At 37.1% G+C, this 26,751-nt stretch overlaps 1 protein-coding gene across 1 annotated transcript in view; it reads right to left on the reverse strand.

Moving 5' to 3' along the window:
* Positions 1 to 26,751, reverse strand: part of suclg2 (succinate-CoA ligase GDP-forming subunit beta) — a 213,448-nt gene that overhangs the window by 97,962 nt on the left and 88,735 nt on the right. Inside the window, exons 7-8 of the mRNA XM_043708307.1 lie at positions 16,770 to 16,931; positions 13,239 to 13,381 (exon numbers count right to left, since the gene is read on the reverse strand). Coding sequence (XP_043564242.1) covers positions 13,239 to 13,381; positions 16,770 to 16,931 — 305 coding nt within the window. The remainder of the gene's footprint in view (positions 1 to 13,238; positions 13,382 to 16,769; positions 16,932 to 26,751) is intronic.

The raw sequence follows: 26,751 nt of genomic DNA on the forward strand, positions 1-26,751 counted from the left end.
TGGCCCAACAAGTCCACACCGACCCGCCGAAGAGTAACCCACCCTGATCCATTCCCCTATCCTATATTCACCCCTGATACTATGGGCAATTTAGCATGGCCAATTCACCTGACCTGCACATCTTTTGGATTGTGGGAGGAAACCAGAGCACCTGGAGGACACCCACACAGACACGGGGAGAAAGTGCAAACTCCACACAGACAGTTGCCCAAAGCTGGAATCAAATGCTCAAAGTTCCTTTCTTTTCATACATTCCCAAAATGAATTGTTGCAAAAATATAAACACTAATAACCTGAAAAGAACAGAACAAATGTTATGGGTCAAGACTGATTCATGGAATTCTTACAGTGAACAACCTGGCACAGATTTTGCAGCTGTGGGGGTAGTGAAACTGTCAACATTGTCATCATTTCTCCTCTGAAAATGACAGCAATTTGTGGAAAGTAATGAGTGCGTTTAATGTCTCAGTCTGCTGTCTGTTAGAATTCTTCAAAATTACTGATTATTTCTCCTGCTAAGTTACATTGCTATTTCTGAACATCAGAAGGTCATTTTGAATTGTAGCATATTTAAACTATGTTTGTCTTAGAGACTGCAGTTGTGTTTGAGATCAGCAATAAGCAATGTTGCCTCTTAGTCAACTACAGAATTCAGGTCTTGAAATATTAATCTACTATTTTTATGTATAAATCTATTAGTTATTCAAAATATAATCAAAGATTTGTTAGCTTACATTCAATGCTTTTCAGACAGTAAGGCAATAAAATCAAGTCGCACAAGTGCTCATTTAATAACTTGCAATCTAATGCATTTGAATTTCCTTTAGAATAGAATATCCTTTATTGTCATATGTACTCCAGTACAGAATTACAGGAGTACAGTAATAATACACAGAATTCACAGCATAGAAATAGACCATTCAGGCCAACTGGTACATGCCAGCATTTATGCTTAATATGAAGACCCCCCAGGAATTTGAAACAGGAGCTAAAATGGAGCATCATGTCAAGATTCAAGAATGACTCAATTCTTTAAGACCTAAGTATTATTAGCCTATGGCTTTGAAAGGGAAAAAAATCAATCAAAATAGGAGCTGTGCACATGCTCTTTGGATAATTACACCCTCAATCAGTTCTGTAGCCTATGAGAGACAAGCACGATCATACTGGAAATCAACAGTTTAAAAATCTGGACTGGAGAGTCAATGTTACAGGTGCCTCTGAGACTTCATTCATCTGTGCTATGTACGTAAAGGGAATCAATTGGACAATCACCAACAATTTTTTAATGGAAAGAAACCATTCATCAGCTGTGTGAATGCAAAGGAATTCACTCCAATTTATTGGCACATCACAGAGAGACCAGTTATAGAGAATCTAAGAAAGCTTTGAAAGTTCAAGGGATCAAACGCACAGTGAATTTGTACTGGAGACAGGCTGTTTAAATGCTCCGAGTAGGAAGACATATCATTCCTCTTTCATTTTGATAATTGCAATGTGGTAGCATTTATCTTCAAATCAAACTTTGGAATATGGAAACAAATCTTCTGTAAAACCAACGTTACAATTTGTGTACAAATGGGCTGATGCAAGCCCAAGATGTCTGTAAGTATAGCTGGACTGCCTCTTTTATTACAAAAGTCAGGCAATTTTATAAAGTGAAACAAGATTTTATTTGGCTCAAGGGAAGATTTTTTGCTAATTCCAATTGTGCTCAAAATCTTAAATTTTATTAGGTGAATTTCCTACATATGTCGAAAGTGCTTAAATGTGCCATTAACAAAATTAATTTGATCACATTAACTCCTGGATCTCAAAGGTGCAGTTTATGATATCGCTTACATAACTGACGATAAATATTATACATATTTATAGTTTCTGATTACTGGAGTATTAAAGGGAAATTATTTTAATAGCTAGCTATTTTATCAAGTTCCCACTAGCTAATCACTAAAGCATTTCAACTGCTTCACCTCTTAACTATCTTACAGGTTTCAGATTAGTTATCACAAATTTAACCATAAAAAGTGTCAATTTGACCTACACCCAATAAAAGACTAACTGTAAGGAATTGGTTCCGTTCTATTCTCTCATCATGGCTAGAATACCAGGTTCAAGGGCTTCTCTGGTGTCTCACAATAATCTATCCTTGCTCCCTTTCTGTTTTTATTATATTCATTCACAGGATGTAGGTGTCTCAGCTAAGCCAGCATTTATTGCCCATTCGTAATTGCTCAGAAGGCTGTTAAGAATCAACCACATTGCTGTGGGTCTGGAGTCACATGTAGGCCAGACCAGGTAAAGGTGACAGATTTCCTTCCCTAAAGGGTATTTGTGAACCAGATCTTTTTTCTGACAATTGACAATGGCTTCATGGTCATCATTAGGCCCTTAATTCCAGATTCTTTATTGAATTCAAATTTCACCATTTGCCATTGTGGGATTTGAATCCAGATCCCCAGAACATTAGCTAAGTTTCTGGAATAATAGTCTAGCAATAATACCACGAGGCCATTGCCTCTCCTAAAAGCTTCATCTAAAAGCTGTTCCTTAGTATCATTCAAAAAGACAATATTAGTTTTCAAACAGTGATGGCACCCGGTTCTACCTTACCACCACCTCTCTTGACTCTTGCAGTGTTGCTGAATTCTAAAGATTGCTTACCTAATATTCAGTACTGAATGAGCAGTAATTTCCTCCACGTAAAACCAAAGCCATTATTCGCATCCCTGGTACAAACTTCATTTCTTAGCTACGGGACTGCATTCTTCTCCCTGGCTAAATCAGACTGCTTGCAAATTTAGTGAATATTTGACCACAAGATGAGCTTTCAACCTCATATTTATGACCTCCCAAAGATCACCTATTTCCACTTTCGTAACATTGCCTGTCTCAGCTCATTTGTGGCTCATTTAAGGGTATATTTCAGAAAACTCAGAATAACTATATTCCCTCTTTAAAGGAATGGTCTAAGTAAAGGACACATTTCTGTGGTTAAGACATTGAGGAAAGCATCAAATTTAAAGAAAAAAATACGTAACTGCACAGAGAAGTGGCAAGTCGTATGGTTGTAATATAAAGAATGGTCGAGAATGACTGTAAAGGTTGATCAGGATGAAGAAACTAAGAGCACTAGAGAAAGCTTAGCTAGGAGTGTTAAATGGATAGCAAGAGGTCATATTGTTTTTAAAAAGGAAAAGATTTAAGTGGAAGTCTACTTGAGAATTAGAATGGGGAATTAATAGTTGATAATTAGGAAGTGGCAGATGAAATGAATGAATATTTTTCTTCTGTCTTCCTATAGAAGATACAAAAATCAGGAGGTGAAAGGGATAGAGGAATTTGGTAAAATTACAATCAGTAGAAAAGCAGAGCAAAGCAAACCAATGGGGCTGCAGACTGACAAGTCTCTGAGTCCTGATGGACTTCGTCCTTGAATCCTCAAAGAAGTGATTAATGAGGTAGAAGATGAGATTCAGGGAAGTTTCCAGCAGATTCTAAATTTCCAAGTATAACCGCTCTATTCAATGTGGAAGGGAGGCAGAAACCAGGAAACAATACAACAGTTTACTTTAACGCTATCATGGGAAGTTATTAGAGTCGATCAGTAAAGGTATTATAACTAAGCACTTCCAATAACTCAAGTAATCAGGAAGAAAAATCAGTATGATTTTGTGGCAATCACATTTAACCAATTTGTTGGAGTTGAAGGAGTAATAGGCACAATGGATAAAGGGGAGCTGTAGATGTACTGTACCTGAAGCTCCAGAAGGCATTTTATCATGTCCTACATCAAAAGGTTATTGTGGAAAATAATAGCTCATAGAGTCGGGGTAATATATTGGCATGGATAGAAAATTGACTGACTGGCACAAAGCAAAGTTTTTGACTAGCAGAATAAGATGAGTTGCATTCTGCAGGTGTCAGTGCTGCAGCCTGAACATTTTTACAAGTTACAACAATGACATTGACAAGGGGAAGAAAAGTCTGGTAGCTAAATTTGCAGAAGAAACAAAAATAGGTAGGAAGGTATGTTGTGGAGCGCATGGGAGTTTGCAGACACATACAAATAGGTTTAGTGAGTGGGCAAAAATCTGACAGATGGAAAATAATGTAGGAAAGTGTGAAGTTGTTCACTTTTGGAGGAAGAATGACAAAGCATATTATTTAAATGGAGAACAACTGTGGAATTCTCAGGAGAGATATTTACGTGCTCCAGCGCAAGAGTCACAAAACATTAGTATGCAGGAACTGAACATAATCAAAAGGCTAATACGATGTTATCCTTTACTGTAAGAGAAATTAAATATATACATAAGGATGTTATGCTTCAGTTTTACAAAGCATCAGTGACACCACATTTTGAGTGGTGTATGCAGTTTTGGTCACCTCGTTTAAGGGAGGATGAAAATGCATTGGAGGCAGTGTCAGAAGAGATTTACTAGATTGATACCTGAAATGAGTAAATTATCTACTAAGGAAGATTAGACAGGCTGAGTTTCTATTTGAGGGCTGATTTTATTGAAGCGTACGAGATTTCGATTAGTCCTGACAAGGTGAAAGTGACAACAATGTTTTACCTTATGGGTTAGTCCAGAATAGGAGGCACAATCTTAAAGTAAGGGGTCACCTCTATGAAGAGAGGTGGTGATTTTTTTTGTTTCTCTCAGTGGGTTGTGCGACATTGGAACTCTGTTTCAAAAGGTGATGGAAGCAGAGCCATTTGAGGCAGAGATAGGCCAATTTTTGTTAAGCAAAGCTTACTTGGGGGAGATGGAAATGTGGAATTCAAATGCAATCAGATCAGCCATATGGGATTGATTGCAGGAGCAGGTTCAGGTACTGAATGGCCTACTTTTGCTTTTAATTTGTACACTCAAATAAACCCCTCATTTGGTACTTGTTAGCTCTAAATTTGAATGTTTCAATACCCTCTTGCTGGTCTCGCACGTTCTATCCAGTGTAAACTTCAGATCATTTTGCTGCCATGTCTCAACTTGTACCAAATCCTGTTCACGTTTCACTCCTGTGCTCATTTCTCTTGCATGTGCGTCTGGTCAAGCAATGTCTTGATTATAAAATTCACATCCTTGTTTTCCAGTCCATTCAATGGCCTTGACCCTTCCTCTTTCTCCTAATTTCTTCCACCTCCCCAAACCAAGATATCTGTGCTCTTTTCCATGCTCTCCACAATCCCTGATGTTAATTGCTCCATCATTGGTGACTGCTTTTAGCTGCTGTGGCTCTAAGCTCTATAATAGTCTCCCTACACCTTTCTACCTTAATACACTCCTTAAACTGCTGTGCCCTTTTTTTGTTATCTAAACCAATAACTCATGTAAGACAGCCTCATATTTTGCTATGGTGTGTTTCGCTACCCTAAAAGATGCCAATAATAAATAAGTTGCTGTAACTGAAGACATTTTCTTTGAGAGGACTAAGATTGGTGATGGCAACATTTTTTATAGTACAGAATTTATCTTTTCACTTGAAATATCAAATTAAGTGACAGATGCACACATCATTGAGAAAATGGTATTCTAAAACTCCAGGTACACAAATGTAGAGGTCTGCATGAGATGAATGGAAAGATCTCTCTATCTCCACAGTCACTCAGTGAGGGCTATAAGCTTCCCCAAGGGGCAGGGGGAAAAAGAAAGAGGATGGTGGCATAAAACGAGAGTCAAAGAGCAACATATTGAAAAAGCCTTTTGCAAACGGTGAGGAAGCTGACAAAGTGGAGATATTGAGGGAACTTTACTCAAAAGTGACAACAGACTGGACTGAAAGGACACTATCCAGAATTGACAATAGGACTGAAGTATTCTGTTGACACCATTATAAGCTGTAAAATGAAAAGCTACAGGTGAACTTTGGTCAAGGCAGAAGTAGAGAAGATCAGAAGAAATTCAATGTAATCCTTCCACTGTTCACTGATGCTTGAGAAGCACAGAATTACAATTTTAACTTCATGATGTTTCAACGTGCCACAAATTAGGCTTCCTTCAAAATGAATCCACATAAATAATAATCTTCAGTTCAGCATCATATGTGCTATATTACCTGACATGATACACCACGTAGGTCTGATACCAGGTGATACCACAGCCGAATGCTGTACTGACAATCATTACTTAGATAGCTTGGTGGCTGCTGAAAGCATACAATGAACTAATTAAGGTGATCACCACAATATTTATTAAAAGAGAATTTTTGGACCTTTTCCTTTAAGGTTTGCTGGGAATTTACAATTTGACCATGTGAGAAGTAGCACAGCAGTGAGATATAGCTCTCCAAATCCTATCATCCTCAATTTTTTTTTACTTCAATTGTTTCTGACAATATGCTCCCTCATTGTGAAATGCCTAATCCTTATTTTCATTGCTTGGGCTCCAACTTTTGATTTAATGTACAAACCTTCATTAGGTCACTGACACAGATTCTCATAAATATGACGTTGTTTTAGAGGCTAAACTCTATTATTATTTTAGGCTACTACACAACATAGCTGAGACCAATAATTGTAGTTTGCGTTTCAAACAGGCAGTGCCCGATTAACATTTCTTGACTCCTATCAGTAAACTGAATGGAATTTTGACCAGTGAGCTCTCTACATTATGAATACCTCCATATGTGGAATTAATTCCCAGATGTCAGAAATTCAACGCTTAGAAAATGGGAAGAGCATGAATTACATGTCTTGATCATGTAAAATAACATGGTTATTTTAAAAAAGTAGTAGGTAAGTTTTACAGCTACCAGTTCTGAGGAAGGGTTACTCCACCCAAAAAGTTAAGTCTGATTTCTCTCCACAGATGCTGCCAGACCGGCTGAGCTTTTCCCGCAGTTTTTATTTTTGTCTCTGATTTATAGCATCTTTCAATTTTTATTCACAATACCTGACTGTATACTTCTGGGAGGTACGATATCACTTCATTCCAGAAATCAGGCTGGGCTTTGTCTTTAGATTTACACTGCCAGTTTTGCATTGATATAGCAGTAATGACAAACTTGTCATGTAAATGTATCCTTAGATGTAGTGAGGTATTTTGTTTTTAAAAAAAAATCCTATTAGAAATAGTTAAGAATAACCAAAACGTTATTTTGGTATGGCCTACTCAAAGGTGACTTCTCATGTTAATTTTTAGGTAATGAATAAAGAATTTGAAATTACAGATTTGGTAATACACAGGCAGATAAGATAATTCAGTTAAATGTGCTTTACAGTTCCTAAAATGAGGGGCTACACTGCAATAGTGAATGATCTTCATGATCAAAAATACTATGTCCTAAGTACCAACCATAAGGTGCAAGTCAAGTTATATGAAAACATAAATTACTTTTTAATTATATAACTAAATGCAAAGTTAATGAAGCTCACCTAATTTAATTCTCAGCCATAAATTTCTGTATAATAGAAAAATTGCAAATTGATTATAAAGTATTTAGTCCTTCCTTATTAAGATTAACAGCGTGAATCTGACAGTACATCAAATTTTATATGATTCTGTACTGTTTTACCTTGATGAGTTTAATTAAAATCATAAGTTAAAAAATTAATATCTCATCCTAATGGGAAATAATCGGTACCAATTTTCATTCTTGCAAGAATTTTCTATTATCCAAAATTGAGCATATATCATAGTGACATACCATTACACAACTTATTATAATCTTGTGATGATTTGATAAGAATAGCCATTATTGCACAAGGTTGTTTTCTTATGCCCTATCAGTGAGCAGATGGTTTGGGCCTATTCATGAGCTTGCCAATCAGAATGATCTTATAGCATGTAAAAATATGGTAATCCCAAAACACACACTGACCAGTGAACATAGGTTTTTGATAAGTTGTACTAGAGAACTCATTGGTAGATTTCTCAACTAATACTTCAAGAAAAGGGATGTTGTCTGATTGTTCCATTTCACTGATAAGAGGTTATTGGTCATTCAATTAAAGTTGCACTTCTCATGGTAACTAAAAGAGATTTTATCAAGATATGGACCTTCAGGGGATCTCATGGCAATGTCATCTAGATGGGGATATAAGATGTCGTTAGAACTAAACTCAATTGCAAGAATTACAAAGTTTATGCATTTGATAGACACAGATTCAGACAGGTGGCACTGCTAGATTGCCATGATATAGTGACATGGCTCCCTTGAGCAGCACGTTGGTAAATAAATTAGTAATGTCAAAAGACCACACAAACATGCTATTGCTGTCAATATGAGGCCTTGTATGGTCTTTGCGAAAGTGAAGTAATCTTTCATAGTATATGAGGGAAATCTCATTCAAAACAGGTTGCAACAGCCCACTAAAGCATTTGGCCAATTCAGGTTATGCACAGCCAGTTAAAGATTATATAGGTCATGAAGGAACTTTGGCCTTTTTTTGCGTTTTGGACAACCTCTACATTCATGGATGCATAAGCTGTAAAGATAAATCATATCATATATATCATGAGGCAGATTGACATCTTTTCACAAGTCCCATAAGTGTCTCTGCAACTTGCTGTATTGTCATTTAGAATGGCAGGCTCCATCAGTATAAACGAAACCATCATTGAGTATAGCGTGCATTTTGCGACTGTGGTCATTTTTGTTGAGCATGACGGAAGGTCCCTGGTCGTATTTATTTACATGTGCATCAAGGTTACCTGGAACCCACATAACAATGCCAGTTTCACCTTCATCCTCCTTTTCCCCCACCATTAGTGGCCAAGTCTTAATTTGTCTGACTCTTACTTAACATTCGGTAATCAGAATCATAACGGTAATTTTAAAAGAAATTGCTGCATTTTCCACAGGAAACATGAAATGTCAATTAATGACATACTGACATGAATGCAGCCACAGTGTACTAAAGACACTTCTGTCATTGATTCCTTTTTCAAGAAAACAATCATGATTTACCAGTTAATATTAATATTCAATTCATGATATCTTGATAAATATTTCACAGGAATTTATCATTTAACACAAATAAAAAAGTAAAATCCTAAACCTGATAATCCTAAATTGTACTGACACTTGTATTCTTTTCTACACTAGTTACAGCAAATATTCCACTGTAACAGGTTCCAAATTAAATGTGCAACACAACATAAGGTATCAGAATCCTGCATTTACAGGTGGAAAATATCAGAGCTTGATTTAAATGTGAAGTGGATTTGCTTTACATACGATTAGAGTTTTTTTTAAAACTCTCTTCATGTACATTACACATCATCCACCTTAGTCAGATTTCCTCAGTAACTCTGTCCAGGTTCCTGACATTGACAATTTTGAAGCAATCATCCAGAGATATACAAGACAATCTGATATGATTCACTCTTCCATTTTTACTCCTTTTGTGTGGGAAAATGTCTGACCTTTATTTGATTCAAATTGTGGAAATGAATTAAGACAAATTATTACAAAATATTACAGTATGTTGCTTTCATTAGTGAAACTATCCATAAAATAGTTGAAAAATCGTCTATTTAAACTTGAAAGGAATATTATATAATGAATTGGTAGCCAATTAGTGGTTTAGTTGATATACCTGTGCAGAAATGCATTAGAATTCTGACAAAAGATGACATGCAAATCTACATTGATTTCATATGAATATGGGGAAGTGAGGGCCGAGAGTATTAAGATAATGTTCTGGGGACAAGGGTTCAAATCTCGCCACAACTGATGGAATTTGAATTCAATGAAAATCTGGAAATATGAGTTGAATGATGATCATGAAACCATCGTGGATTGTTGCAAAAATCCTTCCAGGGAAGGAAACTGCCATTCTTACCTGATCTCCAGATCTATAGCAATGTGACTCCAACTGCCCTCTGGACAGTTATGGATGGGCAATAAATATTCGGCCAAGCCAGCAACACCCGCATTGCATGGTGAACGCAAAGAAAAACTGCTGAATTGAACAACTCATATTGTTCACTTATAGAATGCATTTCCATTGGGGCTAGCAACAATATCAAACCATAATATAAAATTTGTTCACACATTCTATCAACAGAAAACTTAATTAGCTTCCAAAAAAATGTACGACTAAGATTCTAGGTTTTACAGCATACTGTAAAATTCCATATAGAAGATAATTTCTGAATTACCTTTCATAATTTGTTCCATTAAGGAGAAATTCAACAGTCTGTACATTATTAACGGTACACAGTTTAGTTAAATTTATCCACATGTTTTTCCAGGCTGCAAGGTAGCAGACTCCTACAGGAACATGATATGGCACAAATCTCATGAGTAGGTTGGAAGAATATACTATAAAATGAATTGGATTAAAATCATGTAAAATGATTCCATTAGTTCAAATGGAAAAGAATTTACTTTAAGTTAAACTTATTCAAGTACCTTGTCTCCCTTCAATATAAATGGTTTAATCATCCAAAAGCTGAATGACAGAGAAATTTCATGCCCTGTTCACATTTTCTTTCCAGCAACACCTTACAGATAATTTTGAAAATTAATACAATTAATTTGCAATTGAGCCAAGCAAGACAGAAGCCCTTCAAGGAGAGTGGATTCATCCCTAACTCACCACCTCCAGAGGGAGAGTGGAAAGCTTATAAAAACCCTTCCAATGTTCCATATACAACAGAAAAGGACGGAGGTAATGGAGTATGTAAAAGGTGCAGTATGTTCGAAATGGGACATCAGTTCTGAGTAATGACTACAGGAAATGCATGCTTTGAAAGACAAAGGTGATAAAGTTTCAAGCAATCATATACTGTACATTAGCCTTTCAGCAATTGCTCTGACATATCTAAAACTAAGCTACTATATCAATTGTGCAGTCAGTTTTTAAATTTATCTTCAATATGTATTTAAGATTTCCCTATTTCCTACACAACGAAACTCTTTTTAGAGAAGTAAATTTAAGTCAGCAGCTACAAATTGTTTTGACTATCCAGATTTTTAATAAAACTGCCACAAGGTGAAGTTGAAAATACTGTTGAAATCAAAAACTTGCAATATAACGCGCCAATAGCATACTGAAAGGTTCATTCTCTCAAATTATGAAATTTTGAAAGGAGTTGGATCAATATAAATGAGAATGCAGGATATACTAGTTTTGTTACTTAACCTGCCTTCTACCTCTATTCGCGATGTGGCAACGTTATCAAAACCCAAAATTGTAATTTTCTAATGAACAAGTTTTGGTATACTGTATTAGAGAGAACATGACTTTCTACTGCTTATTCCAAAAGATACTAAGTGCTAAACTATCCTATCATTCCAATCAGATTTAAACATGCAGTTTTTTTCAAAATCATATCATACAAAGAAAGAAAATTATGCACATCAGTCCACAAATAATCATAATTTACTTTTTTAGAATGGATTGTTTACGTTTTGAGAATGATAGCATTTTTGGGATGGCAATCCCTTACAGAATTTTAATGATACCACAGGCAACGTTAACACAGTCTTCCTGTGTGCTTTGAATTGGGTAGACGAGCATTTGTTTAGGCCTTCTTTTCTCGGCCCCTGTCCAGTTCAGAAACAAGTAACTCTGACCTTCAAAAAGGCAGATTAGTCTCTAAATACACAAATCACTAAATCTCTACACTAAATCATCAAAATAATCAACATCCGGAGCATCCTCTCTGCACGATTGGAACAAGTTTGTTCAGACATGGGTAGTAATCTTTAATCTTCAGTCAGGTGCACCCTACTTATTATGTGGACCGGAGTGTTCATTTTATCACATCCTTTATAATAGACTGCAGCATTTTTCCTACTACTGATGTTAGGCTAAATAGAGCCTCCAGAACTCCACCATAATTTCCACCTTTTAGGTAATTCCATGTCTAGTTCCTCCTTTACAGTTAATGGTAGGGCCCTGGGTAATTTTATCCAACAGAAAGACCCATGGCTCAGGTACATAGCTCTTTGAAAGTTGCATAACAGGTAGGCAGGGTGATTAATAAGGTGTTTAGCATGACTGACTTCATTGCTAAGACCATTGAGTATAGGAATTGGGACACCACGTTGAGGGTGTACAGGACTTTGGTGACGCCACTTTTGAAATACTGTGTACAGTTCTGAACACCGTGCTATGATAAGGATATTACTAAATTGGAGAGGTTCAGACAAGATTTACCAGGATGTTGCCAGGACTAGAGAATTTGAGTTATAAGGCTAGGTTGGGACTTCTTTCACTGGAACATGAGGTTGAGAGGTGACCTTTTATAGAGATTTATAAAATCAGAGGGGCACAGATAAGGTGAATAGCAAAGGTCTTTTCCCTCGGGTGGGCAAATTCAAAACTAGTGGGCATAGTTTTAAGGTGAGAGGACAAAGACTTAAAAGACATCTGAAGGATATTTTTTTTTTCACAAAGAGGATAGTTTAATATGTGGAATGAACTGTCAGAAAAATTGGTAAACGCAGCTACAACATTTTACAGATATTTGGAAGGTACATGAATAGGAAAGGCTTAGAGGAATATGGGCTAAATGAAGGCAAGTGGGACTAGTTTAGTTTAGGAAAATTGGTCAGCATGAATGAATTGGACTTAAGGGTCTGTTTTCATGCTGTACAACTCTACGACTCTATGGTGTTACATTTGTCACTGTCCAATCTGCTGAGACTGTTCCAGGACCTGCAGCATTTTGGAAGATGACAACCAATGCATACACTACTTACATGCCCACCTCCTTTAGTGCCCTGTAAAGTAGATTAAATCAGGTCCTTGGCTTGTCAGCTTTTAGTTCCATTAATTTCTCGAGCATTACATTTTAAAAAAATTGATACTAATTTCCTTCAATTCCTCCTTCCCAAGAGACCTCAGCTTACCTAGAATTTCTGGGAAAGAGTAGCATATATAATGGATCAGTAAATTTTGGTGAACATCACAGATAAACTATGTGGACTCACATTTAGATTTTTATTTCCCCTGTTAGTATTAAGCAAAGTCACAGTGAATGGTTAGCACTTTCCCAATTTGCAAATAAGCTCTATGTGAATGCATAAATTTATAGACAAATAGTTTTGTGGCCAGAGTACAATATTATATAGATAATTACAGATCACTGGTGCTCATGAAAATGCACATACATTAATCATTGAACGAGTATTTGTGTATTCTGTGTTTAATTAAAATAATTTCATTAAAATTTAAATTATTTACAAATCCTTAAATAACTGCCAGTGCAAAAACACTTGCTATTATACATTCCTTTCTCCTAATAAAAATATTGTTTACAAATATGTTGTCTTACCTTGGGATCCGCTGTTAGTAGTTTAAAGGCTTGGTACACTTGATTCTCTTGTACACCACCGCCCAGATCAAGAAAGTTTGCAGGTTTTCCTCCATGAAGTTCAATGATATCACAAGTAGCCATTGCAAGGCCAGCTCCATTAACTGTTTATAACAGAGATATCATCTCTTACCAGCTTGCAAGGCATCATATTCTAGCTCATCAGTTATTTAAATACAGAAAGGCATACAAGACTAGTTTGTTATAAACAGTTTCATAAGAAAATTCAAGTTTTAACAACATTGACGAAAGAAGGAGACTTGCATGAAAGATGGACCAAAAAGGCTGAACAGGCAGATATTGTTGTGAGACTTAAATATAAAGCAACCATTTCTAGTCATATCAGCAATTCAACAGTACTTTCTCGACAAGCGATGCAAGTCTAAAGACTGTCTCTTTTCTTAGTCCTTGATTAATGAAAAATACAGAAGTGCATCTTCACTTAAAAAGTGAAAATTTGAGAAAATAAATCATATAAAGAAGTGTAAATAAATACCTTTACTGGTAAACAGAGATCCGACAACATAAAAAGGGATTATTTAGATTAATGGACAAATACAAAAACAAAACCATTTTCACAAATGGGCTAGATGTATAATCAGCATCCATTCTCAGAATTCACAAACTTTCAACATAACAGAAAGGAAGCACATGCTCCTGCAAGTATCCCATATTAGTGTAGGCAACTGTGTTGGTAGCAGGAGTGTATATTGGAATTGCATTAACCAGTGAACAGCTTACTTAGTTTTCTGAAGTTCCAGCAGGATCTGTTTATAATTTTGATAAGCCCTGGTGCCACATACTGAACTCACCCAGCAACATGTGGTAGCATACAACAGAAAAGACCCTTCAGAAATGCTACATAAAGGGATCATTAAGTCTACATCAACATGATATTGAGACCGAGACAACACCCAGGCTTGTTTTGATAAAGGAAAATAATATTTGGGCCACACAACATCTCTGTAATGACCATCTCCAACATGAGAAAATATAAACATCTCTCATACTATTGAATATCTGATCATCACTATTCTGAGGATCACTGTCAGTTAGACTCTTAATCGGGTCAGCCTCAGAAATGCGGTACCAACAAGGTTGGTCAGTTATGAGAATTCTGTGATGACAGACTTGCCTCCAACTTCCACAAAGCCCTTCCAAAGATTACATGACAGAAGTCCAGAGACTTCTGAAGAAGGGTCATTGGACCAGAAACATAACTTTGCTTTCTCTCCGCAGTCAGGTAGATGGGTTACCTTTAGGAAAGCTAGGAGAGGTAGGCAGGTTGTGTAGGACTCTCCTCTGGCTATCCCCTTCTCAAATAAGTATGGTGCTTTGGAAAATGTAGGGTATGATGGACGCTCAGAGAAATGTAGTACTGACAGTCAGGTTTCTGGTACCCAGACTGGCTCTACTGCAATGAGGAGTATGTCAGATTCCAAGTGCTCGATTGTGATAGGGGACTTTTTAGTCAGGGGCAGACCGAGACATCTGAATGGTGTGTTGTTTCCCTGGTGCCAGGGTCAAGGATGTCTTGGAGAGGGCACAGAGTGTTCTCAAAGGGAAAATGACCAGCAGGAGGTTGTTGTACACGTTGGCACCAATGACATATGGTTTCTTGCAGTTTTCTAACATGTGACGTTCCCACATTGAACAATGAAAAGATGTTGTGCTAGGATGAGTGTTAGGGAAAGAGTAGCATTCGCTTAGGAAGGTTCTAACATGATAGCCTGTGTAGCTTGATGCTTGTAGCTGCAATTACTATGACAGTCAATCAGACAGGTAATGATATAAAATTGCAAAACATTTACAAATGTGAGTTTTTATTTCTAATCTAATGCCATCTATATGCCCTCAAAAGGTTTTCCTTTTTATTTCCTTCCCACTCCAGGAATTGCAAAGGGTTATTAATGGCTGGCAGTGATTAAACTGATGCACATCTGGGCTTTAAATATGGCACTGGCAACAGAAATCCTGGAAGATCCCAGCAGTGGCGAATGCTTCTACAAGATAGTGCATGCATGGTGCTACAGAGATGTGATAATCTGTAATGAAGTGAGCAGTACAGAATTGCTTGAGATAACCCTCTAGAATTCACATACAGAAAAGCCTTCTATCAAATTCCGCAAAATTTTAGTAAATTTCAGTCCTTTCTGCTGAAATTGTGGATGAATTAGAGCGTATATGAGGAATTTAAAATGACTCTATAGGCTCATTCAAAAATGAAGTAGCAAAAGAAGGTACTGGAGTTTTGTCAATGAAGGGACTAAGCTTACAATTTGGTAATGAATAGGATTGGGGAGAAAGTGAGGTCTGCAGATGCTGGAGATCAGAGCTGGAAATGTGTTGCTGGAAAAGCGCAGCAGGTCAGGCAGCATCCAGGGAACAGGAGAATCGACGTTTCGGGCATAAGCCCTTCTTCAGGAATGAGGAAAGTTTGTCCAGCAGGCTAAGATAAAAGGTAGGGAGGAGGGACTTGGGGGAGGGGCGTCGGAAATGTGATAGGTGGAAAGAGGTCAACCTGCAGTAGCTGTTTCTCGAATAAGCTCCACATTTCAATTGTGCCCATTCCCTGCAGTTCCCTTTCCCATCCTACGCATCCTAAATCTTGCCTTGCAACATAATTGCCTTTACCCCAGTTATAATTCTTGCCCCGCGGTATATATCTATCCCTTTCCATCGCTAAAGTAAACATAGCCGAATTGTGGTCAGGAAACCAACCTGCATGCACTGGACAAAAACTGACCCATCTAAAGCACCCGGGGGAAGAAGATTGCAGGTTAGGAAGGCGGTGCTGAATTTGATGGATTTGACTGAGACAGGCTGGGGGGAGGGGAAATGAGGAAACTGGTGAAATCCGAGTTCATCCCTTGTGGTTGGAGGGTTCCTAGGCGGAAGATGAGGCGTTCTTCCTCCAACCGTCGTTTTGTTGTGGTCTGGCGATGGAGGAGTCCAAAGACCTGCATATCCTTGGTGGAGTGGGAGGGGGAATTGAAATGTTGAGCTACAGGGTGGTTGGGTTGGTTGGTCCGTCCGGGTGTCCCAGAGGTGTTCTCTGAAACGCTCCGCAAGTAGCCGGCCTGTCTCCCCAATATAGAGGAGGCCACATCGGGTGCAGAGGATGAATAGGATTGGCAGTTTAAACCTTAGTTCGCTATTGAACAGAGTATAGATATTGGGAGGAAGGTTATGTATCATTTCATAATGACCAAATAAGTTGTCTTTGGTCTTTCCAGTGTTTAACTAACAATGCAATGACAATAACTCAACAATTTGAAATTCAAACTGACTAAAAACAAAATTCAACTGACAAACATGTCATCATATTATCGAAAGAAAATTACTAAGACAGCTACTTTCAATAAAAACATTTTACAATTGCTTCTGGGTATATCAATAAAGGATCTCTCTTTGTAATACAGCAAAGAAATATTAGATTTTCCATTCAATTAAAAATCTTTTCGAATAGCTTAACTCACATGCTCCACTTACCAAAGCAAGCAATATTTCCGTCCATACCGACGTATTTGAGGTCATACTTTGCTGCTTCACATTCCAAGGGATCACTTTCTGATTCATCATTCTGAGAAAAAATTTCCTTCTGTCTGAATTCTGCATTATCGTCAAAGTTGATTTTGGCATCGAAGCAAACAACTGAAAGGCCAAGATAGGGATGAGTTTTAAAAATAACATTTATAATTTTTTTTCAAAAAGCACCTCCATTTGAATATCTGTATGAATGGTTCATAAGTTATTTGCTGCAGAGAGTTAAAAGGCACTGTATTTTTGACTTGGATAAAATAAAACTACACAAACTAAATTTTGATTAAGTATGTGAGATACTGTATTTTAGGTCTCTTTACTGACCCACTCAGAGCTCTATATTTATTAATACCATGTCTCCATTCATTCATTACTCTTTACTAACTCACTCACCAGTACACTATGTTTATTATACAGCATTTCATTCATTCATTCATTAAACCTTTGTAGTATATTTTACTATTACAAGACAGACTAAATTAAAACACCCCTTCCAACCCACTGCTGCCTCTTCACACCTTCAATCTTTATCATCCCATGCTGCAAGTAGTGTTTCGATTTGTTTCTACATCAAAAGATACTCCCCAATAAGTGATAATATTCTCACCTATTCAGAACAAAGCCACCCCCGCCACTGTGTCTCCACAACTCACCCGAAATTATGGGAAGATTATAACATTAATCAGCCCTTAATGACAGTCTCTTGGGACCTGAATAAAATCCAGAACATCAAACAGTTTCCTCAACTAGTATGCACCTGTTAAATACATATTAAATAGGGCTGCTATTCCATTTAAGAAACTTACTACCAAAACAGCACTTCCATAACTATAACCTGATGTTGTGTCTTTTATAACTTTATATACCCCAGTCCAACAGCAGCATCTCCAAGTCACGAGTGAATGAGAACTGTCAAACTGACAACAGCAAATAAAAACTCACAACTCTATACTTTTATTAAATGTGTGTAAAAGTTCTAACTTATTAAATCACATAGGTCTAGTATTTTTACTAACGTGTACTAACTTAAAAGACAAAAGGACTAACACCTCGTATTTATGCAAACTCAGACTGGACAGACATTCTAATCCCATCAGGAGAAACAGCCAACATTTAACAAGTGTTTGAAACATCTCCTGCTTCCCCAGGTCAGAAGTCATGCAACCCTTTTCCAGTATCTACAGTATTTTGCCTTTATTAGTCGATTTTTTTTTCCAAATTATTTTTAGCCAACTCCTGCTTTGGCCAGTCTCTTTTCTGTGAAACTCAATATAAAGGATGCAAGCTAAGTCTCTGAAATTTAGCTTACGAATGCAACCAATTTAAATGCCATCCATATATCATTTTTAAAGGGGCTGAACGTTATGGATCCATTAGGAGCATCCCTAGTAGCAGACAGTAACAAAGCAATTTGTTTATTCCAATCACTAGGTCTAAGCTCTAATCACAGCCTTTAAATTTTGGTCCAATCTTTCCAATCTTAGAGTTGTAGATGATAAAGTGAAGCTAGAAACTGTTTTTTCCACAAACCATGATTTTTTTTTTTAGTATTTGTAATATAAAACTTGACTTGATTCAATGTGTCACTGATACCTTATAAAAAATCTGAAATTAACTTTTTCATTTCTATATTGCTGTATATATTTCCAAAGGCACTGCTTCAAGGAATCTAGTTAAAACCGCCACTGATTAGAAATACTGGTTCCTTTAAGGGTAAGCCAGAACTGCTGTAATGTTATTCAAGTAGGTGATTTTCATTAGATTTTGGATTTAGAGTCAGGTTCTTTATCAGTGGCAGCATTGCCTTCTGGAAAGGAAAAGGTGGAAACTGCTGTTTGTGATAAAGTATAGAATTACAATAAAACTTATGTAAGGAGTTGGGAGGTCATGTTGCGGCTGTACAGGATATTAGTTAGGCCGCTGTTGAAATATTGCGTGCAATTCTGGTCTCCTTCCTATCGGAAAGATGTTGTGAAACTTGAAAGAGTTCAGAAAAGATTTACAACGATGTTGCCAGGGTTGGAGGATCTGAGCTACAGGGAGTGGCTGAACAGGCTGGGGCTGTTTTCCCTGGAGCGTCGGAGGCTGAGGAGTGACCTTATAGAGGCATGGATAGGATAAATAGACAAAGTATTTTCTCTGGGGTTGGGAAGTCCAGAACTAAAGGGCATAGGTTTAGGGTGAGAGGGGAAAGACATAAAAGAGACCTAAGGGGAAACTTTTTCACGCAAAGGGTGGTACATGTATGGAATGAGCTGCCAGAGGATGTGGTGGAAGCTGGTACAATTGCAACATTTAAGAGGCATTTGGACGGGTATATGAATAGGAAGGGTTTGGAGGGATATGGGCTGGGTGCTGGCAGGTGGGACTAAATTGGGTTGGGATATCTGGTCGGCATGGACGGGTTGGACCAAAGGGTCTATTTCCATGCTGTACATCTCTATGACTCTATAAATCTCGAAGTCTTTTGCTGCCTATTTCAACATATGGTTATTTGTATGTTAAATAAAAACATCCATATTTGTTAAGAGATACTGATTCCCATTCCTGGTTTTACATAAAACTCCTTTGCATGAAGAACCTGCCACATGGTTCTTTGAAAACTAGCATCAGGATTAAAAGCATAGTTTAATAGATGTGGTGTTTCTCCACTTTCTGATATGTATGGCATGTGTGGCAAAATGCTTATCGATAATAATATTTTATTACTTCAGCCTGGCTTTTCCTAACACCTAAGTGACTTGCCATTGGAAATTTGTGAGCCAATCATAAAAGTTTACTTTGATACTCAGATAGGACTACACCTGGATGAACTACCACCCAATCCTCAGCAGCTCACTTTCGATATGATCTCAATTGCCTCATGTACTACACAGGTATTAGTTCTAATTCAATTTCTAGGTAGGCTATGTGATACAACACTCTCAAAATAAAATTTGCTTGCAGATCTCTATTAAAAACAGATGGCCTAAACATGTGAACTTCATCATTTTAATTTAAATTTTCAAAAGCTGTATCCAATAACTTAAGTTCCAAGTTAACTCGTTTTTGCACAGACTCTTCTTGATAAATTCAACAGGCCTGAGATCTTATCACAACACAGTCAAGAAAAAATCCAGGGTGTTCCTCCTGTAACATCTTGTGTTCTCTTATCTTTACTGGCTCTTCCACCTTCAATAAGGCCAATATATTTGAACCAGGTAGGTATTTTCCCAAAACCAGATCAATTTGTTTCCTAAGATTTGTTGCACTAATCCAACGACAACTTCTCCATTTTCAGTATACACAGTCACTCTTTAATTCAGCTCTGTATAATGGAATCAGTATGTAACCTCAATGTGTACATCCAATTAACACTTGATTAACCCTTCTGGAAGGCAAATGGCATTATCCAACAGACTGACTTGCTCCAACACCTTTACTGCTTAGCTTTTTGGTTTGAAGTACAGTACAAGGAATTGCTCTCATTTTGAAATAAAATAGTCAAAACCTTCACTGGACCTATTCCCTTCAACAATAATAAGGAAAGTATTGACCGAGTCATCATTTCCTTCTTAGTAAATTTTAAGGCAAATGTTCTCTGTTTATTCAACAGACCTATGGTTTTAATACATATTTTCTTTCCTGATCTCATAACTTCTGTGGATTTCTTGGACATTCCTACTACTACAATCAGTCTCCAATTTAACTTCCAGCAACTAGCTTTGGTCTTATTACAATGGAAACAGATTAATTCGTTTATATCGCTTCTGGTTCTAGCATGTCTCCTTTGTTACTTTGGTGTCTTTCTGTCTGCTCCTTAAAACCAGTACCTCTTCCATTTCTGAAATATTCCACAGCAGTGATGTCTCTCACCTTCTCAAAACCTCTCTCTAATTTGAGTGATAAAACCACTGATCCCACATTATTTCTTTTTCACTTGTGGGTTCTTCAAATGTCTGATACATTTCTTTCTTGTACTCTTACATTTTAGTTGATAATCTTCAAGGACAAGCTGACAAATGTTAAGTATTGCTTTTTAAAATTATTTCATTGTCACAGATCATTCCTCTGGTTAACTGGATTCCAAATCTCCCCTGCCCCCTACCTCATTGAGATCAAACCCTCCAACTCGGCACTGCCCTCCTGACCTGTCCATCTTCCTTCCCATCTATCCAGTCCATCCTCCTCACCGCCTATCACAATTACCCCCCAACTACCACCCACTTATCGCCTTCCCAGCTACATTTCCCCCATCTGGTCAATGGTAAAGCCCAGCACATTGATAGTGAGTAATTCAGTAATGGCAATGCCACTGAATGTCAAGGGAGATTAGAACAGATTATAGCATCATGAGGTTTAGGAATAGGTTGCCGAGCAATCCAGAGTAAACATAATTAAACAATAACATCACCACAGTTGCACCAAACTATAGGGTGGCTCTCTCTGCAGAGACAGAGACAACTGATTAGGGTCACCATGTTTTAGGCAAGGGGAGAGGTTGAGAAGGTGAGTCCTTCGTGGGAAGTTCAGCTGGTGTGGGAATTAAACCCGTGGTGTTGGCATCATTCTGCATCGCAAAGCAGTTATCCAGCCAACTGAGCTAACCAATCCCCAAACATAATTTTGAATGGGCCAGTTTCAATGGCTTGGGAAATGGTAAACTGGAAATAAAGACTGTGCAGTAAAACTGTAACTGAACAACATGCTCCCTCTTAAGAGAAGTTAGACTTCATATGGTCAAAATATATTGCCTGAGGAGAAAAAGGCATTGTAGAACTTCCTGAATGAGAAATGAAATAAAGAATAAATGAGATCAAAAGATCAAATGAAGATCAACATGAAAAATTTAAGTTTGATTGTACATCGAGAAATAAACCGAATGTAGAAGATTTGGAGGGGAAATGAATGAGAGAGTAAATAAGGGAAGCTAAAACAGGCAGAGCAAGATTCTGAGAAACAACAGTAAACTGACATAGATGAAAACATACTGTCCATTTTCACCAAGTAAGGAAAAAAATGTCGTTGGTACAGTTGAAAAACTTCAATTTTAATGGCAGAAACCATGAGTTACTAATTCATTCCAGCCAAAACAAAATTAGAAAATAATTAAGAATGGTTGTTAGAGGAGCAGTGAATAAATAAATTGCTACAAAACCATAGTTTCTTAAATATAAAAGTCTGATGAATAGCACAACAGGATTGTACACAAAGGCTTTACTTCCTTTCCCATTGTGTACCTGTACACATAGCTAATTGGTTAGTTGCAATGTTCTCTAGAGAAATTAAACAAGAAGATTTTCTGGAAAACTGACTTACAACAAAAAAAAACCCTCCAAATATCTTAAAGTAAGGGAAACAAACTTATTCTGTCCAATGTACAGCTTCCAAATGCCAACATGACAAAACCTCTCCTACTTTTTCTCAATTAGAATTTAATTATTCCAAAAAGCTACAAAAGGATTTTCTTAAAAATAAGCCTGACCTCTCAAAATTAAAAGTAAGTAATTAGGAGCAAGTGCAAGAACAACAATACAGAAGCATAACATAGCACATGCTAGTAATTTGAAATAAAAACAGATTGCTTAAGGTTGATAACATTTCATGACCAATCTGAAATGTTAACTCTGTTTCTTTCCTCACAGCTACTGCCTGATCACTTGAGGGTATTCAGCAGTGTTTCTTTCTATTCACTTCATCGACCAGCAGCAATTGCTAAATATATAATAAATGAGTCATTTCATTGCTTCTCCTAATAAAATGCAGAAAAGAACACAAGGTCATTTTAAAACTCTACAAATAAAGGTAAGGGTGGGTCCAAGTGGGACATAAATAAACCAAACCTAAACAGTCAAGAACTTGCCTATATCCTGTTTATTCCTTGAATAATTGACTTTCTGAGCTGCATGACAGAAACTATAATATTTAAATGAGACTCCATCGTGGGAGCAATTTGATTTAACAATTGCAGACTGGGACCTCCAGGAATTAGGAAAGCCAGTACCTATTATCACAATTCATTATTCTTTAAGGCAGGAGTTTATTTTTGTTGTTATCTTCTGTAGGAAGTTGTGTAGATTGCATCACCCAATATATTTAAAGCTGAGAGAATTTTGATCTACAGGGGAGAGATGGGAATATGGACTTAAGGCTATGGCTTCCTGGAATGGCGAAGCAGACTATAAGGGACTGAATGTGCTACTCCTTTTATAATTTCTGATCATCTTATGAAAGTAGGCAGGAGCTGTCACACCCAGTGTATATTACACAGAGGGCCAGTAGGACCCAGAAGTGGTTCTTCCTAGTGCTTATAAGCAATTTTGATTGACTAACACCTCCCTGACAATAACAGAAACAAAAATTGTTGGAGAAACTCAGCACATCTAGCAGCATCTGTGGAAAGAAAGCAGAGTTAACATTTTGGGTCCAGTGACTCTTCCTCAGAACATGACAATCTTCTTTCTCTTCACCAAAGTGCTCTCAGTCCCACAACATGCCTCAATATTTCACAATTTCCGGGGGCTGCACTACAAAGCTGAAGACATAATTTGGCATGTTATTTTAGCATAGTGGTGACAGAGCGCTATCTTTGTTGGAGGCATTGTCTGAAGAGGGAACATCAAAGGCCTCATTGCTTCTTAAGTTGAATGTAAAAGATCTCATTTCACAATTCAAAAAATGAACAGGCATGTATCTTCTGAATTTAGTCAACACGTATTGTTTATGGAGCCTATCAACAGCTGAAAGGATTCCAAGATCCATCGTTTGGGTCTATGCGTTTCTAATAAATCTCTACAAATATTGAATGAATTGTTATAGTGAAGTGTTCTTGGAGGATTAATGGATTACTTCGATCAATAAATACAATAGCTACCAGCAGATAAATCAATGTGATGTTCTGTATGTCTGCATCTTCAGAAGAGTATAAAAATTCATGGTTAATTTAAAAGTGTTTGTAATTTTATTTTCAAACTATAAAATCCAGTCAGACTTGCATCAGTTAGAAGGCAGACAGTGTAGGTGCAAAGGAGCACCTATTTGAACTCAGGTAAAAATCATGTCAGGAAACATGTTTTCTAATATAGTCCAAAGGTTTTTATTTGAATTTTCTATTACATAAATGCAGATAGTATTACAATGAATTGTTGTCTGTCAGATGTATTTCTGACAGACAGTATTTCTATATAAACCAATAATGCAAATTTAGCTTAAATTTCTCTAATTTTACAAAAGGGAAACCCAGTTTGACAAATTTATTAGAGTTTTTTTGAGGATACATTTGTTGCTGTAGATAAAGGAGCATCAGTAAGTGTAATATATTTGGATTTCCTAAAAGCATCTGATAAGGGCCATACAAAAGGATGATAGGCAAGATTGGAGCTCGTGGAGTTGGGTAACATTGTTAAAGGATTTGTTAATGGATTGGGATTAAAGAGTAGGCATAATGGATCATTCCAAGTTTGAAGGGTATGCTTATTGAAGTGCTGGAAGTGCCAAGATGTCAGCTATTTATAACAAAGTAATGACATGGATTAAGAGATGGTGTGTAATGTATCTAAGTTTGTGGATGCTTTGGAAGTTCCAGGTTCAAACTCCATATGTTCCAGGTGTGTCATAACATTTCTGAACAGGCTGATTAAGGACGTTTTTCAAGCTATGTAGAAATACAAACTGTGACGAGACAGAGGCTACAAAGAATTGGAATACAGGAGAAAAGGAGTCTTGCTATATGCGCACAGGAGTGTTATTACAAGAAGATTTAAATACAGGTTTAAAATAAAAACTGGCTACGAATGCACAGGGCTTTCATGAAGCCAAATCTTTCTGCACTTGTGGTCTCCAAGTTTAACTAATGACTTATCTCAACTGGAGTAGTACATTGAAGGTTCTGTAGATTGGTCCTGTTAACAAAAGAGTTGGCCTTGATGAGATGAGGGAAAACTGGACATATAGTATCTGAAACTTCGGAGAATGAAAGGCAGTGTCATGGAAGCACACAAGATTCTGAAAGGGCTTAACAGGGTAGATACAAATTGTTTTGCTGGTTATGCAATCTAATAAAACCAGAGACAAGCTCAGGACAAGGGGCCAATGGATTAAGAATGAGATTAGCAGAAATTATTAAATGCAAAGGATTACGTATCTTCGGAATGATCTACCCTAAGGATTATGGATACTCCATCATTGAATATATTTAAAGGCTGGGATAGATAGATTTTGGATCTCTCAGGTAAACCAGTGATGGAGGGAGCAGTGGAGTAAGTACAATTGAAGCCAGAGATCAGGCTATGATTTCAACACCAAACTGTATGGTCTGCTCCTGCTCATTTTCTTTTTGGATTCTTGCATATTATATCACAATAAAATGAATAATAGATACAATAAAGGAAAGCTTGAAAATTATTTTTATTGACATACAGCATAGAGAATTAAAGCTAAAAAGACAATTTCTAAATTCCACTATACTGAATCCATTCCATACCTTTATTTATAATTCCTTCTCCCTGTTAAATAATAAATTATAGAGACATACATGAATATTAATGAAGAAATTACTTGATCAACAAAAGCAAAATTGTAATGCTTTTTAATAGCTAATAGAATTATACTTGTACTTAATAGGTATAACAAAAAAGAAATAAGCTACATCCATGCAGATTTACAACAGCTCCAGGTCTGATAATCTGAACAACTAATGCAACACTTCTGAGCAGTGAATTCTGACAGCTATAATCCTTTGATCTAACAGCTTTCATTCAGGATCTGAGTGCGAAAGCAAAGTACAAAAGACAAGATATCTAGTTAGAGGGTCACTTCCAATTCCTGAAGTAAGATTCACAATTTATCTCCCAAAGGGCAAGGACGATTAGAGGTGGACAGCACAGGTTTTTGTGAGGGAAATTGTCTCTCTCAAGCTTGACTGAGTTTTTGAGCAAGTAACCAAAACGATTGATGAGGGCTGAGGGATAGACGTTATTTACTTGGACTTCAGTAAAGCCTTTGAGCAGCATGGTAGTCTAATTATTAAAGTTGGATCAAATGAAGTTCAGGGTGAGCTTGCCAACTGGATACAAAATTGGCTTTACGGTAGGCGACAGAGTGTGGTGGTGGAGAGCTGTTTTTTGGATTGGAGGCCAGTGACCGGTGATGTTCCATAGGGATTCGTACTGAGTCCACTTTTGCTTGTCATTTATATAAATGATTCAGATGAGACCATAGATTTGCAGATGACACCAAAATTGGTGATATAGTGGTTAAGAAGGTTATCTAAGATTACAGAGAGATCTTGAACAATTGGGTAAATTGGCTGAGGAGTGACAGATTGATTTTAATTTGAATAAATATGAGGTATTGCATATTGGTAAAGCACACACTGGGAAGGATTTATACAATTAATGGTAAGGTCGTGGGGAGTATTATGGAACAGACAAATCTAGGGGTTCAGATACATAATTCTTTAAAATTTACATTACAGTTAGACAGGTTGTTTAAGGTGGTGTTTGTTACACTTGCCTTCATCACTCAGACCTTTGAGTATCGAAGTTGGAACTGTACATGATGTTGGTGAGGCTTCTTCTGGACTACTGTGTGGAGTTCTGGTCGCCCAGTTATCGGAAGGATATTGATAAACTGGGGAGAGTTCAGAAAATAGTTACCAGGATGTTGCCAGGAATGGAAGGTTTGAGGAATAAAGATTGACTGTGACTTTTCTCACTAGAGCATAGGAGGTTAAGGGGTGCCCTTATAGAGATTTTTAAAATCATGAAAGGCACAGATGAGGTGAAGAGCAAAGGTATTTTCTCTCAGGTGGGGAGTTCTAAACTAGGCAGTGTATTTTTAAGGTGAGGGGACAGTAATTTAAAAAGGGCATTAGGGCCAACTATTTTTATATAGAGTGACTAGTGTGGAATAAGTTGCCAGAGAAAGTGGGTGAATGCAAGTACAGTGACAC

The sequence above is a fragment of the Chiloscyllium plagiosum genome, chromosome 18, assembly GCF_004010195.1.
Source record: "Chiloscyllium plagiosum isolate BGI_BamShark_2017 chromosome 18, ASM401019v2, whole genome shotgun sequence".
In the NCBI taxonomy this organism is placed as follows: domain Eukaryota; kingdom Metazoa; phylum Chordata; class Chondrichthyes; order Orectolobiformes; family Hemiscylliidae; genus Chiloscyllium; species Chiloscyllium plagiosum.